The following is a 17,528-nucleotide window of genomic DNA, read 5'->3' on the forward strand; positions in this document are numbered from 1 at the left end:
GACTGTAAAAACACCAATAACTAGAAAAAGGCTGAGAACACTTCACATGAGACATAAGTTCAAAGTAAATTTATTACCAAAGTACATGTATGTCATTTTCTTCTGGGCATTCTCAGTAAATCCACAAAACATAGTAGAATCAATGAGAAATGAGAAAATCTGCAGATGCTGGAATCCAAGCAACACACACAAAATGCTGGAGGAACTCAGCAGGCCAGGTAGCATCTATGTATAAAAGAAAACAGTCAACATTTTGGACCCTTAGTCCTGATAAAGGGTCTCTGCCCGAAACTACAACTGTTTACTCTTTTCCATGGGTACTACCTGGCCTGCTGTGTTCTTCCAGCAATTTGTGTGTGTTGCTAGAATCAATGAAAGACCGCATCCAACAGGACAAACAACCATTGTGCAAAAGACAAGCTGCAAATACAAAATAAAATCAATAAATATTGAGAACGTGAGATGAAGAATCCCTGAAAGTAAGTCCATAGGTTGTGGGAACAGTTTAGAGATGGGGTGAGTGAAGTAGCGCTAAGTTATTCCCACTGGTTCAAGAGCCTGATGGTTGAGGGGTAATAAATGTTCCTGAACCAGGTGGTGTGGGTCCTGAGGCAATTGCATCTGGGAACAAAGACACTGTAGAGAAGCGTAACTAATATTTTATCTTCCTTCATAATAGAAAGCACACAAAACCTAGAAATATTGAAGCTGAACAGATATAATGTGAATGAGGAACCAAAACATATTAGCACTGGTTTCAATAATAAAAATAATCTATTAGACAAATTAATGGAATCGAAAGATAGTAAACCCCAAGATTTGTTGATCTATTTTTCATTCCCCCCCCCCCCCCCCCCCCAAAAAGATGGATGAACTGGTTGTCTCTTCCAAAATCCCATGAATTCTAGAACAGTGCCCTGAGACTGGGCAGCAGTATATGTAACCTCATTATTTAGGAAAAGAGCAATAGAGAAAATGGAAAACTACAGACAAGTTTGCCTAATATCAGCTGTAGTGAGAAAGCTGGGCTCAAATTTTAAGGAAATTTGCAACAGGGCACTTGGAAATTAATGGAATCAACATAGATTTAGGAAATGATTATTTCACCAAAAGTAATTTAAAAATTAGAATGCATAATATTGTGAGTATATACTGATGTGGAATAAAAGTTGTTCGACAGGGGTAAGACCGCGTTTGGTGCTGGGGTCCTAGATATTCACAATCGATACTGATGTATCGAGTTTTGTCCATTATACAAAGCTTGGTGCAGCATAGGCTGTGAGAAGGATGTAAGCAGATTTCAGGGCAATGGAGGCAGATTAAATCAATGGGTAGGTGGAACTTAATGTGGAAAAATATCAGTTAATGTACTATGATAAAAGAAATATAGAAAGGTGAGGTATTTTTAAAAAAAATACTGTGAGATCTGGATGTTCTTGTACATGAACCACAAGAAATTAACATGCAGATATACTTTTTTAATGGTTAATGATCTGGATAACGTTGTACTCAAATCAATAAATGTTAACATGCAGGTTCAGCATGTAATTGGAGCTAAGCACAGCCCCAATGCCATATTCATGTTTGCTGATGACACCACTGTTGTAGGCCAAATCCAAGCTGGTGATGAATCAGCGTGTAGGAGAGAAATTGAAAATCTGGCTGAGTGGTGTCATAACACAGTCAATGTCACCAAGACCAAGGAGAGGGAAACCAGAGGTCCATGCACCAGTCCTCATTGGAGGATCAGAGGTGGAGAGGGTCAGCAACTTTAAATTTTTAGGTGTTATGATTTCAGAGGACTTGTCCTGGGCCCAGCACGTACAATAAGTGCAATTATGAAGAAAGCATGGCAGCGCCTCTGCACCCTTAGGAGTTCGTGGAGATTCAGAATGACATATAAAACTTTGACAAACTTCTATAGATGTGTGATGGAGAGCATATTGATAGGTTCCATCACAGCCTCGTATGGAAACACCAATGCCCTTGAATGGAAAATCCTACAAAAAGTAGTGGATATGGCCCAATCAATTAAGGGTAAAGCCCTGCCCACCCTTGAGCACTTCTATATGAAGCGCTTTTGCAGGAAAGTGGCATACATCATCTAGCACCAACCACCCAGGACATGCTGTCTTCTCGTTGCTGCCATCAGGAAGAATGTACCAGATCTTTGGGACTTGAACCATCAGGTTTAGGAACAGTTACTAACCATGAACCATCAGGCGCTTGAACGAAGGGAATAATTTTCTTCGGCTTCACTTTCCACAACCAATGGACTCACTATCAAGGACTCTTCATCTCATATTCTTGATATGTATTACTAATTTATTTATATTATTGTTTTATCTTTCTGTTTTTGTATAATTTGTTGTCTTCTGCACTCTGGTTGAAAGCCCTAGTGTGGTGGTTGTTCATTGATTCTGTTATAGTTACTATTCTATAGATTTGTTGAGTATGCCCACAAGAAAATGAACCTCAGGCCTGTATATGGTGACATATATGTACTTTGATAATAAAATTCACTTTGAACTTTAATTAGGAAGACAAACACAATGCTGGCCTTTCTGACAAGTGGATGTGAATAGCAGACTTGTAATATCTGGAATAGTCTGTCCATCTGAGAGAGAGAGAGGTGTGTGTTTTTATCTATATATATATATACATATCTCACTCACAGGAAGTGCCGAAAAGATTTGCCAAATTGGACTGTTGCATTTGTTCTGTGAGTACAAATGAAGTTGTTTGGACCTATGCTTTTTTTTAAGAGTTTATAAAACAGATTGTCTCACCAAAACAAACAAAAGTCTTACAGAGCTTGACAGGATAGATAAGGATCTGCTTTCCCCTCTGGGTGGGTGTCAAGATCATGAGGTGTACATTCTATGCTCCAGAAGCCGGTGGAGATCCAATTGCTGAGTTTATACAAGACAAAGATTGATGGATTTCTAAATTGTTATGAAATAACATAACTTTGGTAGAAAGAATAAAAGCAGACTATTTTCTAAATGGGGAGAAAATTCAAAAATCAGAGGTGCAAAGAATTGGAAGTGCTCATGCACGATTCCCTAAAGGTTAACTTGCAGGTTGACTTGGGAGTAAGGAAGGCAAATTCAATGTTAGCATTCATTTCACGAGGACTAGAATATACCATAAAAGCAAGGATATAATGCTGAGGCTTTTTAAGGCATTGGTTGGACCCACCTGGAGTATTGTGAACAGTTGTGGGCCATTTGTCAAAGAAAAGATGAGCTGGTATTGGAGAGGGTCCAGAGGAGGTTTACAAGAATGATTCTAGGAATGAAAGGATTAATGTGTAAGGAACATTTGATTGCTCTGGGCCTGTACTTGCTGGTGTTTAGAAGAATGAGGGGGATTTCACTGAAACTTAACAAATATTGAAAAGGCTAGTTCAAGTTGATGTGGAGAGGATGTTTCCTATAGCAGGGTAGTATAGGACCAGAGGGCACAGCCCTAGAATAGAGGGACCTCCATTTAGAAAAGAGATTTGGAGAAATTTCTTCAGCCAGAGGGCAGTGAATCAGTAGAATTCATTTCCACCTCATTGCAAATATTTAAAGCAGACCTTGATAGATTCTTGATTAGTCTGGGTGCCAAAGGTTACAAGAGGGCAGAAAAATGGGGTTGAGAAGAATAATAAATCAGCCATGATGGAATGTTGTGAGAGATTTGATGGGCCAAATAGCCAATTTCTACTGTTGTGTCTTATGGTATGAGTTCAAGAAAGAGGCACTTATGTTAAAGGTCAGTCATGAGCTTACTTAATATGCATAAGGGTCAGATGGCCTTCTCTTATTTATTACTGAACCCAGGGAACTACTAAAAAAAAGCAGCTTTTGCCAAATGATGTCACAATCTGCTCCTTATAAATAGTTGTGGTTGTCTTCCAGTTTGATTTTTTTCTAGAGAACTCTTGTATTTCACATCGTTAACATAAGCATTTATGGAAACTTGCCGTGTATAAATTGGTTGCAGTGTTTCATACAACACTAACTAGAACTCACAATACTTATCTCCAGAGACGGCTTATCCACCGATCCAATGGACTCTCACAGCTACCTGGACTATACCTTGTGCCACCCTGCTACTTGTAAAAACACCATCCCCTTCTCTCAATTCCTCCATCTCCGCCGCATCTGCTCTCAGGATGAGGCTTTTCATTCTAGATAGATGTCCTTTTTCAAAGAAGGGCAATTCCCTTCTCTCACCATCAATACTGCCCTCAACCACAACTCTTCCATTTCACGCACGTCTGCTCTTAACCTATCCTCCCACCACGCTACCAGGAATAGGGTTCCTCTCGTCTTCACCTACCAGCTCACCATCCAGCACAAAATTCTCCACAATGTCTGCCACCTCCTACTGGATCCCACCACCAAACACATCTTCCCCTCGCCCCCACTTTATGCTTTCCGCAGGGATTGCTCCCTATGCAACTCCCTTATCCTTTCGTCCCTCCCTGCTGATCTCCCTCCTGGCATTTATCCTTGCAAGTGGAACAAGTGCTTCACCTGCCCCTTCACCTCCACCATCACTACCATTCAGGGCCCCAAACAGACACGTACAACACGCTGGAGGTACTCAGCAGGTTAGGCAGCATCCATGGAAACGAACAGACAATGTTTCAGGCTGAGACCCTTCGTCAGGACTGAAGAGAGAGGGGGAGGGTGGGAAAGAGAAAGCTGGTGGGTGTCAGGTTAAAAACCAGTAAGGGGAAAGATCAGGGGGTGGGGGAGGGGATAGGCAGGAAAGGTGAAGGAATGTAAGGTGAAAGCACTGTGTAGTAGAAGGCAGCAGAATCATGAGAGAGATGATAGGCAGCTGAAGGAGGAGGCAGAGTGAAATTGGGATGGGTGAAGGGAGAGGGAGGGAATTACCTAAAGTTGGAGAATGTTCATGCCAAGGGGCTGGAGACTACCCAGACGGTATATGAGGTGTTGCTCCTCCAACCTGAGTTTGGCCTCATCATGTACGTGTTGCTTTGACCACAGCATCTGCAATGTACTTTGTGTTAAGGCCCCAAACAGTCCTTCCAGGTGAGGCAACACTTCACCTGTCAGTCTGTTGGGGTCATTTACTGTGTTTGGTGCTCCCAGTGTGGCTTCTTGTATATCAGTGAGATCCGACGTAGATTGGTAGACCGCTTTGCCGAGCACCTATGCTTGTCCACCAGATCAAGTGGGATCTCCCAGTGGCCACCCATTTTAATTCCACTTCCTATTCCCATTCCAGTTTGCCCATCCATGGCTTCCTCCACTGTTGGTTAAGGCCACACATAGGTTGGAGGAACAACACCTTATATTCCGTCTGGGTAGCTTCCAACCTGATGGCATGAACATCGATTTCTCGAAGTTCCAGTAATGCCTCCACATCCCCCCCACCCCCTTCAACATTTTCCATCCCCTTTCCCTCTCTATGTTATCTCCTCCCCATCCATCGCCTTCCACTGGCACTCCTCCCCCCTTCCCCTTTCTTCTTTCTTCCATGGCCTTTTGTTCTTTCGCCAATCAACTTCCTAGCTCTTTGCTTCATCCCACCTCCTCCAAGTCTCACTTATTGCCTGGCATTTCTTGCTCCCCCTCTCTCCACCTTCTAACTCTTGACTCCTCATCTTTTTTTCTCCGGTCCTGCTGAAGGGTTTTGGCCCTAAATGTCTGGCCTGCTGAGTTCCTCCAGCATTTTGTGTGTGTTGCTCACGGTACTTTACTGGGCAAAAAGGACTTTGCAGCAGGAATTCATAACTTCAAAAAGGGGTTAAAACACCTAGTTGTCTTAAAACCTTCCTGGACCAGATGTTACTTGAAGTTCATATGGTAGCTACGGCCACCCCGCATTAAATCATGCACAGACATCTTCTAATTCTCAGAATGCTGGTGTGGGCCCAGGTCTTCATCAGCCCTGAGGTACTACATAATAGACACCAGAGTCTGCAGATGCTAAAATTTGAAATCTGGAGCAATAAACAATATGCTTGGGGCCGGGGCTTAGCAGGTCATGCATCATCGATAGAGGGAAATTGCCAAACGAAAGGTCTAGACTCGAAATGCCGACTGTCATTCTCCCTTTTCAGACACTGCCTGACCCCCTGAGTTGCTCCAGGCCAGCACTGTGTTGGATGAGCTATATTAGCAGTGTGGTTTTCCCCATCTCCTATATAAGACCATAAAATATAGGAGCAGAAATAGACCATTTGGCCCATCGAGTCTGCTCCACCATTTCATCATGGCTGACCAAATTTTCCTGTCAGCCCCAATCTCCTGCGTTCTCCCCATATCCCTTCAATACCAATCAAGAATCAAACAATCTCTGCCTCAAATACACAGTCCAAAGACGCACTATATGTTTGTGCCCTGTTGCCCCCCCCTGCCACCAGAAATCAGCTGAGAGCCACAAGAGATTCTGCACGATGCTGGGAGAACTCAGCGGGTCAGAAAGCTTCCCGTGGGACCGCCGGTCTGACACGCTCCCTGCATTGACATGGCGCCCGGCCTCAACGAGCGGACGCCCCACTCGCGAATGGCGATTGGCTGGTTGGGGCGCAGGAAGTGACGTGAGGGGTCGGTCGGGAGGGGGTCCTAGTGCCGTGCTGAGGCCTGTGGCTGGCGCCGGTTTTCGTCGCCTGGCGGTGGGATGATCGGCGCGGGCGACCAGCGGGCGGGCGCGGTGTTCGAGAGGCGCGTTTACAAGAATGTCTCTGACTACCAGTACATGAAGGTCCGCCTGTGAGTGATAGAGGGCGAACTGAGGTGGTTCCGCTGCGCACAAGGCTCGTGGTTTTCTGGTGTGCCCCTCAACTCACTCTGTTTCTCTTTTTCTCTCAATGGAACAATAAATAGGGAATTCGAAGCCCCGGGGTTCAGGCTGAATGATGTCTCCTTTAAACAGATGATCGTCTCAGCCCTCAGGGGTTTGCACGGAGAGGTACGTCTACTATAACGCGAGTTTACTACATACACAAATAGTGGCATGTTGAACCAGGAGTAAAATTATTCGCCCTTCTCTATCGACTTTAATGTAGACAGTTTGTAATTATCTCAAGAATTTGGAGTATATACATTTTCAAATGTTCTTTGACGTTGATTTTATATCTTCCAGTCGTCTGTACATTAATGTGAAACATTAAACACGAGGAAATCAGCAGATGCTGGAAATTCAAACAACACACACAAAATGCTGGTGGAACACAGCAGGCCAGGCAGCATCTATAAGGAGAAGCACTGTCGACGTTTCGGGCCAAGACCCTTCGTCACTACCTCCTCCCATAGATGCTGTCTGGCCTGCTGAGTTCTGCCAGCATTTTGTGTTTTACAAAACTACACTAGACTGTGAAACAACTCAAGGCAAATTTCAATATGTATAATAATAAATTATTTAGATGTCATTCTAGACTCTGGGTATTGAGGAGTCTGATGGCTTGGGGGAAGAAATTTGCACAGTCTGGTCGTGAGAGCCCGAATGCTTTGGTACCTTTTGCCAAGTGGCAGGAGGGAGAAGAATTTGTGTGAGGGGTGCGTGGGGTCCTTCACAATGTTGTTAGCTTTGTGGATGCAGCGTGTGGTGTAAATGTCCATAATGGCGGGAAGAGAGACCCCGATGATCTTCTCAGCTGACCTCACTATCTGCTGCAGGGTCTTGCGATCTGAGATGGTGCAATTCTCGAACCAGGCAGTGATGCAGCTGTTCAGGATGCTCTCAATACAACCTCTAGAATGTGATAAGGATGGGGGGGTGGGAGATGGACTTTTCTCAGCCTTTGCAGAAAGTAGAGATGCTGCTGGACTTTCTTTGCTATGGAGCTGGTGTTGAGGGACCAAGTGAGATTCTCCATCAGGTGAACACCAGGAAATTTGATGCTTTTAACGATCTCAATGGAGGAGCCGTCAATGTTCAGTGGAGAGTGGCCATTCTGTGCTCTCCTGAAGTCAACAACCATCTCTTTTGTCTTGTTCACATTCAGAGACAGGTTGTTGGCTCTGCACCAGTCAGTTAGCTGCTGCACCTCCTCTCTGTATGCTGACTCGTCGTTCTTGCTGATGAGACCCACCATGGTCGTGTCATCGGCGAACTTGATGATGTGATTCAAGCTGTGTATTGTTGCACAGTCATGGGTCAGCAGAGTGAACAGCAGTGGACTGAGCACACAGCCCTGGGGGGCCCCCGTGCTCAGTGTGATGGTGTTGGAGATGCTGCCTCTGATCCGGACTGACTGAGGTCTCCCAGTCAGAGGAAGTCTAGGATCCAGGTTGGAGGTTGGTGGCAATGGTGTCGTCTATTGAGCAGTTGGGACGATACGTGAACTGCAGGGGCTCCAGTGAGGTGGGTAGCAGGGTCTTGATATGCCTCATGATGAGCCTCTTGAAACACTTCATGATGATGGATGTGAGAGCAATGGGACAGCAGCCATTGAGGCAGGACACCGATGACTTCTTCGGCACGGAGATGATGGTGGCAGCCTTGAAGCACGTTGGAATGACGGCATTGCTCAGGGAGACGTTGAAGATGTCAGTGAGAACATCTGCCAGCTGGTCTGCACACCCTCTGAGCACTCTGCCAGGAATATTGTCTGGTCCAGCAGCCTTCCTTGGGTTGACCCCGAATAGAGTTTTCCTCACATTGGCCATGGTGAGACACAGCACCTGGTCATTGGGGGGAGGAGGAGTGGTCTTCCTCGCCACCACGTCATGTTCCGCCTCAAAATGAGCATAGAAGTTATTCAACACATCTGGGAGGGAGGCATCACCAGCACAGGCAGGTAGTGATGTCCTGAATACCCTTCCACATGTGCCGCGTGCTGCCGCTGTCCTGGAAGTGGCTGTGGATTCGCTGGGCATGTGCATGCTTTGCCTCTGATGCCCAGGACAGTTTGGCCCTCGCTATTGTTAGGGCTGTCTTGTCACCTGCTCTGAAGGCAGAGTCATGGGTCCTCAGCAGCGCACGCACCTCCGCGGTCATCCATAGCTCCTGGTTAGAGCATGTAGTGATGGTCTTGGACACAATGATGTCATGAATGCACTAGGTATCACCTAACTTAGCTATTCTTGCAGAAAAGACTTTTATGAGTCTAAACGTGAGGAAATCTGCAGATGCTGAAAATCCAAAGCAGCACACACAAAACGCCAGAGGAACTCACCAGGTCAAACAGCATCTATGGAAAAGAATGACTTTTTGGGCGGAGGCACTTCTTTAGGGCTGAGAGAGAGGAGGTGCCTGTAGGGAGGGGAAAGAGATTCATTGGAAGGTAATAGATGAAGCCAGATGGGTGGGAAAGGTCCCTTTCTCCTATTGTCCACTCTCCTGTCCTATCAGATTTGTCCTTCTCTAGCCCTTGACCTTTCCCACCCACCTGGCTTCTCTTATCACCTTCAGGCCAACCTTTTTCCTCTACCCCCCCCCCCCCCCAACCCCGCCATTTAATTCACACATCTCCCCCCTTCCCTCTCAGTCCTGAAGAAGGCTCTTGTTCCAAAAAGTCGACTGTTTGCTCTTTTCTATAGATGCTGCCTAACCTGCTGAGTTCCTAGGACATTTTGTATTTTTATAAGCTGCTGTGTTCAGTGGGGGGGAGGGGGGGGGAATTATGTAGTAATGAAGCTTTGATCTTCAGATGGTCTCTTGTATTACTTGTTTTTCCTAAATGGCTCCCAACTGCTTTCTCCACAAATTTATTAGCAAAGTACATGTATGTAACCATATACAACTTTGAGGTGTGTTTTCTTGTTGACATAAACAGTAAATCCAAGAAGCACAACAGAATCGATGAAAAGCTACATCCAGTAGGATGGACAAACAACCAATGTGCAAAGGACAACAATCTGTGCAAATACAAAAGGGAAAAATAATAATAATTAAATAACAATAAATATTGAGAACACGAGATGATGAGTCACTTGGAAGTGAGTTCATAGGATGTGTGAACATTTCAATGATGGGGCAAGTGAAATTATCTCTAGTTCAAGAGCCTGCTAGTTGAGGGGTAATAACTGTTCCTAAAACTGGTGCTGTGGGTCCTGAGGCTTCTGTACCACCTTCCTGATGGATGGTGGGGGTGCTTGATGGATGCTGCTTTCCTGCAACAGCGCTCCATGTAGATGTGCTCAATAGTGGGAGGCAGGGAGGGGCTTTACCCATGATGGACTGGGCTGTGTCCACTACTTCTTGTAGGATTTTCCAGTCAAGGGCCTTGGTATTTCCTTAGAAAGGGAAAATTTATTATTTTTCACCCTAGACACAGCTTATGTTGTATGTTTTCCTGTGTGCAAACTGTTTATTCGTTTTATTCCACTGTTCAATGATAGTACAAATGAAATATTTCATTGTAAGTGAGGAGAGTTTTAAGACCACCCCCAAGACTGGGACAAATTCTAGTTCATTGCTTCAGTCTGAAACATCGGTATTAATTGTGATAATTGAACTGAAGATTAACTAGTCTTTTAAGCAATTATGTGTATAAAATGCATTGCACAATTCAAAGAAAAGTAACAGATTATTATTATCCTGGCCTGTATTTATCAACATTAGCATCATCCAAATGTAGCATGGTAAAAACTGGAATTGTATTTATAATTTCATGTTCCGTCTCTGCTATATCACCCATGTGATTATTGCAATTTTTTCACTCTCGGGGGAAGTAGTCATTGTTAGTCATTTTTTCTATTGAAAAATACACTTGAATGTAAAATAGAGGTTCATATCTGTCGTTTAATGTTGTAAAAATGTAAATTTTGCAGATTGGTGCTGCCTTGCCTATTGATGTTCTGAAATTTGAAGAGCAATCATTAACAGCGATACTAAGGGTAAGAGGAAGGTGAGTATGAACATTAATGTACAAAGACATTTGCTGATTTGAATGTGGTAACAGCAGTAGCACTTTTTTAAAATATAGAAATAATCACTGTGTATTTTATAAGGCTATGTTAGAAGTAGGAAATGACTGAAACAGAACTGATTTTGATTGTGTAAGTAAATGGAATACACTTCGTCTGTAATCATACATTCATCTTCCCTCAGAAAAACTACTTGACATTTCTGCCTTTTTCAAGCAGCCAACATTCCTTTCTTTCAAGAGTTTTTGAGCTTAATGTTGTCTCTAATCTTTGCTCATCTTTCCTACGACTCTGTTTTTGAGTCTGTGTGAATTTTTTTTTCTCACCAGTATATTAACATTGGTACATTTGACTCGCTTAACCTTTCTTCAACTATTGTCATGCTTGATCACAACTCCTATCACTCATGTCCTTCCTACACGATCCACCCTGGTAGAATGGTATTCCATTCCAGGCTATTTGATCCTTCCCATGTCATTGATAGCAGTGGATTTATTTTCCTGGCCTTGTACCTTCACCCTCTCTCTCAATCTCCATGCTCTTGTAAATCCCTATTTCATTGTCGAAGATTAAGTGTTAAATGAATAGTGTTAAATGTTTATCTGCAATAAACTCCATCCCAATCACTGCAATCAAAATGTTGGCTCTTACAAAGCCTGGCTATCTGCTTTCTATCCCACACCTAGGTCTAATCATAGACTAACAATATCACTGTAAACCTATCCTGTCGAAGTGGCTTTTAAATGTCATCATCATGGTCACCTCAACTACTTTCTCTAGCAGCTCATTTCATGCAAACAACATTCTCTGTGTGGGTCCCTTTTAAGTCTCCTCTCACCTGTGCTCTCTTAGTTTTTAGTTATCTTTCCCTGGGGAAAAAGACTGAATGTATTCACTCTATCTGCCCTCATGATTTTATACGACTCTGTGTAAGGTAGCATAAAGTCCCAGCCTGTGCTGCCTCTCACTAATAACTCAGGTCATCGAGTCCAGAGTCCTGCCCTGACAGATGAAGGTCAGTATGGCAGACAGCCTTTTCATTATTCCTTCTACCTGTGACACCTGTACAGTCCTGCCCTCTTCCAGTCATGTTTCTGTTATGGCAATAGAATCCTAGTTCTCAAAGTTGCACCTTCCCATGCCTTTATTAACTTAATGACTGAATGACCAAACACCAAGTTTAAATTATTAGCCTATTGTAAAAATTCACACGTGGCTACTCTAATCAATAGCCCTGCATCTCTTTCTTCTACTAAGATGAAAACTGATAATTCTAGAACCACGATTGGGCAGCAACCATGGAAAAGGAAACAGAAGTTAACATTTCAGGTTGATCTGCAATTTTTATTTTGGCTGTTTCTTTGAGTCCTGGCTTCATTCAGGTATTGATAGCCATCTCTTTGCTAAACTCTTCTGTTTCATTGATTTGCTCCTTTTCTTTAAAACATTAACTTTATCAATTGTTTTGTTAATTTCTGCAGATCGCTCCCTTTTCTTTCCATTTATGTACCATGAAGTGGCAATTTTCATAGATGCTGTGTAAAATAGTTGTTGCTGTTTGAACTGCTGCAATATATGACAAGGCTATCTTTGTTTACAGTGACCTTGTGAAGCTCTGGAGTGCATTGACCCTGGTGGCATCCTATAAAGATGCGAAGTGTGCTTTCAGAGTTATACAGGTACCACATGTTTACTGTACATGATTAAAATTTAAGCTGTTTATTCAGCAGACAAAATATATGACTAGAGTTATCTAGTTTTAATCAAACTATTTAGCAGAACAGAGTCTGCAGTGGGATTTGTTTACAATGTAAAATCAAAGTGCTGCTTTCCCTTGCATGTATCATCCAGAATTACTTGCAGTTATTTCTCTTTTCAAAGACTTTGTTGGAAGGTAACAAAAATACTTTAGAAACATAAACACTGAAATATATCTGTGCTCCTTGCAGTGAATGTCATCGTTCTAAATCACTGGGGATGGAGCATGCTAAATCAAGCCCATGGTTTCCACTTGATACCAGTCTTCTAGTCACATTTAAAAGCTGCAGACATGAAACTCCCATTGCACTACCATTGTCACTGTAGTCCTTCTGTGGAGTTATTAATTTAAAACCATAAGAATATGTTAAAATAAAAATCCTGATCTCAGCCTTTAAATGAAAGTCATTATGTGTGGCCTTGCTAGACGGACCAGCTTGGGTGAATGTAAAGCTCCAATGACCCCATCCAATTGTACCCATCCCCTTGTCTTAGATGTGTGTGCGATGTGCAAGCACGCAAATCTGGAATGCACTGACGTGTGTTCAACAGCTAAATGCCAGCTTTCTAAAAACCAGCCAGCTTGCTACAGTATCAGTGCATTTCAGCCCTTTAACTGCTTTCCAGTCTACCTGTGCTGCCTGGCCTGAGTCATACTAACATCTAACATTTTATATCATTATCCTTTCTAATTAATTTTTAATATTGCTTCTGGCTGTGCTTCCTTTTCATTTGTTACTTTTCCCTTATTTGATGTGTCATTAATTTTAAAAGTTTAATAGAAATTTTCTACCCTAATTTTTCTCTTTTCTCTGATGCTTGGCATTGCTCTCTTTACATCCAATGTGTTCCCTGTTGCACCGGTTTGCTCCTCTGTGATTCTGACTTTCTAAATAGATCCTGTTTTTCATGAATTGGGAATGTTATCCTAAACGGATTGTTGTTTGACAGGCTGGTTTAATTGTTCAGCTAAGCCAGTAATTGCTTTCAGCAATTAACTGAAGTCAGGTGAAAGCAAAACATTCATGAATTCACTATAAGTATGCAGTGCATCAGATTGGAAAGATAAATGAAATATATCTGTCAGATAGATGCATTGATATGAGTCTTAATGTTTACTTTTTTCTTCCTGTAATTCACATAAAAAAGCTAAAATGTTGCTGTCCTTTAAAGCATGTGGGCTAATGATATAATCTTTCAGTTTTTAAATTGCAAATACTCATTGAGTTTATGACAATTGCATTTTTATTTCTTCTGTCTAGGTCTCTCCATTTCTTCTTGCACTATCGGGCAACAGCAGAGAATTTCTGTTGATTTGAGATACTGACTTTATCTAGACTGGGATATAATATTTTTGGAAGGATGTCTTTCCGTGGTCCAAGCACGATGCTTGGTGTATTTCAGAGAACATTAAAAATGAATCGGTGGCGCGCAGGTGGCATTGTGGTGCAACATGATACTTTTCTTAGGTCTGTGCACGTTCAAACTGGAGAGAGAGCTGAACTTACCAGAGTTTTTACACAGAGTGATGTGCTTACCTTTGCAGAGTTAACAGGTGATACTAACCCGCTTCACCTTAGTGAGGATTATGCTAAAGCTCATCGATTTGAAAAGCCAGTTGTGCATGGTATATTAGTATGTGGGTTAGTATCCGCTGTTCTGGGAACCAAAATACCTGGATGTGTTCTTCTGTCACAAGAACTCCGTTTCCTCTCACCTTTGTATGCAGGTGAACAAGTCTCTGCAATTCTAGATATAACTAAAATCAAGAGATCCATTGCTTGGATTACTGTTTCATGCATTGTCAATGAAAATAAGAAGGTTATTTTGAAAGGGGAAGTCAAAGTAATGCTGCCAGAAAGTAAAGGTCAAAATGTATAACTATCCTGAAATCATGAAGTAATTTGTGAAATATTTTTAAGATTGTATATTCTGTTCAAACTATTAAAATTGTGATTTGAAAATGGATACTATATGTCGTGAGATGTCAGAATTATAATGACTTTCTTATGATTGTCATAGAACAGTACAGCAGAGTACAGACATAAGTTTGTGTTGACCTATTAACCTACTTTAAAATCAATAACCCTTCCCTCCCACAAGCCTTCCATTTTTCTTTCATCCATGTACCTTTCTAAGAGTAAGAGTCTCTTAAATGTCCCTAAATCTACTTCTACCATCATCCCCGCCACTGCCTTCTATGTACTCTCCGCTCTGTGTTTTTAGAGAAAAAAAATTACCTCTAACATCGTCTGCCCCTTCTCATTTCCTTCGATCACTTTAAGATTAAGACCTCTTGATTTTGGGGAAATAAAATAATCTTTTGGTTTAAAGGAGTCTTAATGGTGATAGAAGCCTTTTTATCCACCTGAACTTCTTCAGGCACTGCAAATTCAGGGAATAGAAAAGTTAGCATTCTCATGTATAAAAGTGTTCAGGAAGCAGTTTTCGTACTCTTTGGACATCCAAGACAGCTATATTAACAGTTAAGTACCTTAAATTGTAAATCACTGGGAGAGGAAAGTATTGTCACTAATTTAACCAATAAGGCTTATCAAAAATATTGAATACAAATATTTGATATGAGATTGGTTAGGGAGAAAGCCAGGACAATAGGTGAACCACTCAGCTCATTCTTGAATAGCACACTTGCCAGTTGAAACCTTGTTACTGTCTCACTTGAAAAGCTGGGCCTCCAACAGAAAATGAAAACTGATGCTAGAATTATGAAACAAATGAATTTGCTTGCTGAGTTTCCAGCATTTTCTGTTTTTGTAATGCACTGATTTGTCAGCATAGGATATTTGGTCAAATTACTGTAGTGGTTCTTGAATCCACAACCTTTTTACTTGGAAAGGATACACACTGCCCGGCCAAGAACTGCATGGTTAGATACAATAATACATCGGCTGGATTCTGTCCATTTCTTAATGCAGAATTTGTCCAAGTCTGACATCAAGGAGCCATGGTAAAATTTAATAGAATTCAATGGAAAAGCTGCAGTAGCTAGTCATGCCCAGCTCAAATGAAGATCTGTATTGTTCTGATAGACCAATAGTTCTCAGCAGACTGAATCAGACCTGCCCTTTGCAGAAAAGTTTTGTTCTGAAGAGCACCTTCAATTTTAGTAAATTGGTCTGTAGTCTGCACAGGTTTTTGAAACCTTGCAGAAAAATAGATTCTGGATGTCTCCCCAAGCTGACTGTCAAAGTCACTTTGCAGAATGCTTCAACACTAGAACTTCCAATTGACTGCTTGGAAATGGTGCAAAGGGCCGTCCATGTCGGTACTTATGTGCACAGTCATACTCTATTCTCCAATGTATATTGTCCTAAAGGTAGCTATGCTGGGGATTTAGATCATTGAACTAGAATTTTCATTTGCCAAGAATGTTCTGGAAAGAGATGTGGTGGTGCTTGTCAGCTCCTGCTAAACAATTGCATTACATAAAACTTGGTAAACCATGCCCTGTGGTCTGCTTAAAACTTTTATCAATGCAGCAGAGGCATTCTATCTGGATCCATAATGGCTTGGTAAGGCAACTGTGATTTCTCAACTATTTGATAACATAACAGAGAAAGAGACAGTGCAGTTTACAGTAAATCAAGAATGTGGTAGAGTATGCTTCCTCTACCTGAATAAAGTACAGGTAATGTTCAAAGAGCTTCATGTCACACAGTTCATATCCACCAACGAACATTTTCCCTCTATTGTGTCTATCATCCAAGAAATGTAACGCCATATCATGCTAAAGCTTCTTCGAGAAGAGCTTCCAAATACCAAACACATAACCTCAATTTTCCCTCCCAAGTTTACACCAGTCAGACTTTAAAAATATACCACAAGGAACTCATTTATTGTCACTTATTTTAAAAATCCTGCAACCCATATGTCATCACCGTAAAGAATATTGTACTTCAGGTGGACTACACAGAGCGCATGATAAAAGAAAATAAAATAGTATATTTTCTTTCCAGTCTCAATAACTACAACAATCCAGGGTTTTTTTAAAATTTGGCCATTTGGATTGGGGTCTATATTGTCATTTTTCTAGTATTTTAACTTGATGCTTATATGTTTGTATAATCAACTGTTCATACATGGATTTTCAGTAATTTGTTGTATAGCTTGCTCTGTATTTTTATATTTTCTTCATAAGCTGTTCTCATCAAAAGAATTTCTCTTCTGTCCAGTTTGAGATAGTTCTCTGTATAAACTCAACCACAAGACAAGGTTTGTTATTCTTTCTTTGTTTCTTGCACTGTTCTTTCCTACAGTAGAGTGGATTGGCTACTGTTAGAAGTTTAGAGTAGAATTAAACCCAGGTATTTTGTAAATGCTGTATCTAACCCATTATTTTGTTGGATCCTATCATTACTAATACAGCTTTACATTATTGAAGTGCTTAAAGTGAAAAACTGTTCTAAATGTATTAGTTCATCAAAGACTGCTATAACAGGCGCTCTTGTCCATTCCATATGCTTAATGAAATATTAGAAATTCCATTTCTAAAAACATTTGAAAGACTTGGTGATTGTAATACACAAAGTGGGCACATGATGACACTAAAGATCACTAGTTATGGTTTACAAGTTACAAAGTGGACAAAATGTAGATTGGTGTTTTCAAATGTTTGAACACTGAAATTATAGAATATAATTCTTTGCCTATTTGGTTTTGAGGACATTTCTGAAATGGAGAGACCAGTTGAATTTCACTGCAGCATCCAAATCTAGTGTTTCAAAATGCGTAGTTTAATTATACAGTGTAGCAACGTTCTTTGCATTGAATTGCAGCTGAGGTTTGAGCATCCTGGGTCACAAAGCCTTTTAGGCTCCATATCAAGGATTTGAATTTACCCTGTGATGATAGAGATGCATGGTGTCAGTGTATGTTTAAAAACCAATACTGTGTGGATGAAATTGTTTG

At 41.5% G+C, this 17,528-nt stretch overlaps 1 protein-coding gene across 2 annotated transcripts; it reads left to right on the top strand.

The window, feature by feature from the left end:
- The first annotated feature begins 6,561 nt into the window (after positions 1-6,561).
- rpp14 (ribonuclease P/MRP 14 subunit) lies at positions 6,562-14,567 on the top strand. Of its 2 annotated transcripts, XM_073072276.1 has the most exons (5): positions 6,562-6,740; positions 6,855-6,939; positions 10,746-10,822; positions 12,442-12,520; positions 13,862-14,060. In XM_073072276.1, the coding sequence occupies exons 1-5, from the start codon at positions 6,649-6,651 to the stop codon at positions 13,916-13,918; spliced, it is 390 nt and encodes a 129-aa protein (XP_072928377.1). In that variant the 5' UTR covers positions 6,562-6,648; the 3' UTR covers positions 13,919-14,060. The 2 variants fall into 2 exon arrangements, with proteins under 2 accessions (XP_072928377.1, XP_072928376.1); XM_073072275.1 differs by lacking the exons at positions 6,562-6,740; positions 6,855-6,939; positions 10,746-10,822 and having other exon boundaries at positions 13,862-14,567.
- The last annotated feature ends 2,961 nt before the right edge of the window (positions 14,568-17,528 follow it).

The sequence above is a fragment of the Hemitrygon akajei genome, chromosome 19 (assembly GCF_048418815.1).
Source record: "Hemitrygon akajei chromosome 19, sHemAka1.3, whole genome shotgun sequence".
Classification (NCBI taxonomy): Eukaryota; Metazoa; Chordata; class Chondrichthyes; order Myliobatiformes; family Dasyatidae; genus Hemitrygon; species Hemitrygon akajei.